Raw genomic sequence first — 1,212 nt, forward strand, 5'->3', positions numbered from 1 at the left:
AGGCAGTGCGTTCGAACGAACGGTCAGCCGCCGATGCTGAAGATCGAGTTGAAGATCGAGTCGGAGAACCTCGAGGACGAGGACGAGTGCGGCAGAGAGAAGAAGAGAGAAGCTTCGAAGGAAGCGTTGGACACGGACAAATACAGGAACAGGAGTCCGTCGGCGTTGAGTTCGCCGGATTTGAAGAACTTGAAGAGGAATTTGAAGGATTTCGAGGAGGACGAGGAGGACGAAGGAGTGAACGAGGATAGCAGCGGGCAGAAGGAGTCGAGCGTCGACGTGGACGTGGAAGAGGATTATCCATTCGCCAAGGAGGACTATCCGACCATGTTGAAGACCTGCAGCGACGACTCGGCCAGCCCGAGAAGCTCCTCGGGAAGGTCGGACAGCACCGCTCCGCTGGACAGTAGCCTGGTGTTGAGACACGCGAAAAACCGTGGCAAAGATTCGCCAACCTACGACGCTAGGAGGATAGATCTGGGCTCGCCGTGTAGACCCGTGGTGCCGGAGATCAAAGTAGCGCCTCTGTTCGGCCGAGCCAGGGACGCCACGTCCTTCGACAATCCTGCCTACGGTCTGGCCGATCTGCAGGATCTACAGGGGCTTCTCATGAGATCCGACGAGGTGTCCGACCTGACCAGGCTCATAGACGAACAATGCGCGATTCCGAGGATTCCGCGCGATCCGCAGGACAGAGTGTCGTCCCCTGGCCGTAGCAAGGATCAACATCAGCACCAACGTGGCAGCGAATTGGCCAAGTCGTCGGAACCGAACGCTCCATCCGGCAAATCGGCGAAATCGTCGAAACCGAGGCGTCAAGAGGACAGAGGGAAGCTGAAGGCGAAGACGAGGAGTCTGGACGTGGAGGAGCTGATACGAGCAGGATCGAGCGACGATCTGTTGGGAATCGAATCTGGCAGCAGCCTCTCCTCGTCCTCGAGGCAGCGGCCCAAGAAGAAGAGGCACCAGCAGATCTCCAGCGGCTACTCTACCCTGAGGAGCGACGCGTCCACCGATCTCGAGCACGTCGATCGTAGCTTTCTGGTGGTCGGCGGCAAAACCTACCGCGAGGTGGCCGTCGACTGTCCGCCCGATTTCGTCCCCGTGACCAAGTGCCACCCTGTCTATCCTCCGCCGAACAAGACGCCCGGAAGCAGCAAGCACAACACCCTCGAGCCGAAACGCGAACGTAACGGCACTATCGGCAGGGAT

General features: G+C 59.1%; 1 protein-coding gene across 1 annotated transcript in view; it reads left to right on the forward strand.

Annotated features, from left to right (window-relative positions):
- The window catches only part of LOC100743494, a 129,329-nt gene that overhangs the window by 105,986 nt on the left and 22,131 nt on the right, over positions 1-1,212 (forward strand). Inside the window, 1 exon segment of the mRNA XM_024366241.2 lies at positions 1-1,212. This exon segment is cut by the window's left edge and continues 18 nt beyond it; it is cut by the window's right edge and continues 213 nt beyond it. Within this exon segment, the coding sequence (XP_024222009.1) occupies positions 1-1,212 (1,212 nt within the window).

The sequence above is a fragment of the Bombus impatiens genome, unplaced genomic scaffold, assembly GCF_000188095.3.
Source record: "Bombus impatiens unplaced genomic scaffold, BIMP_2.2 scf_0203, whole genome shotgun sequence".
NCBI lineage: Eukaryota > Metazoa > Arthropoda > Insecta > Hymenoptera > Apidae > Bombus > Bombus impatiens.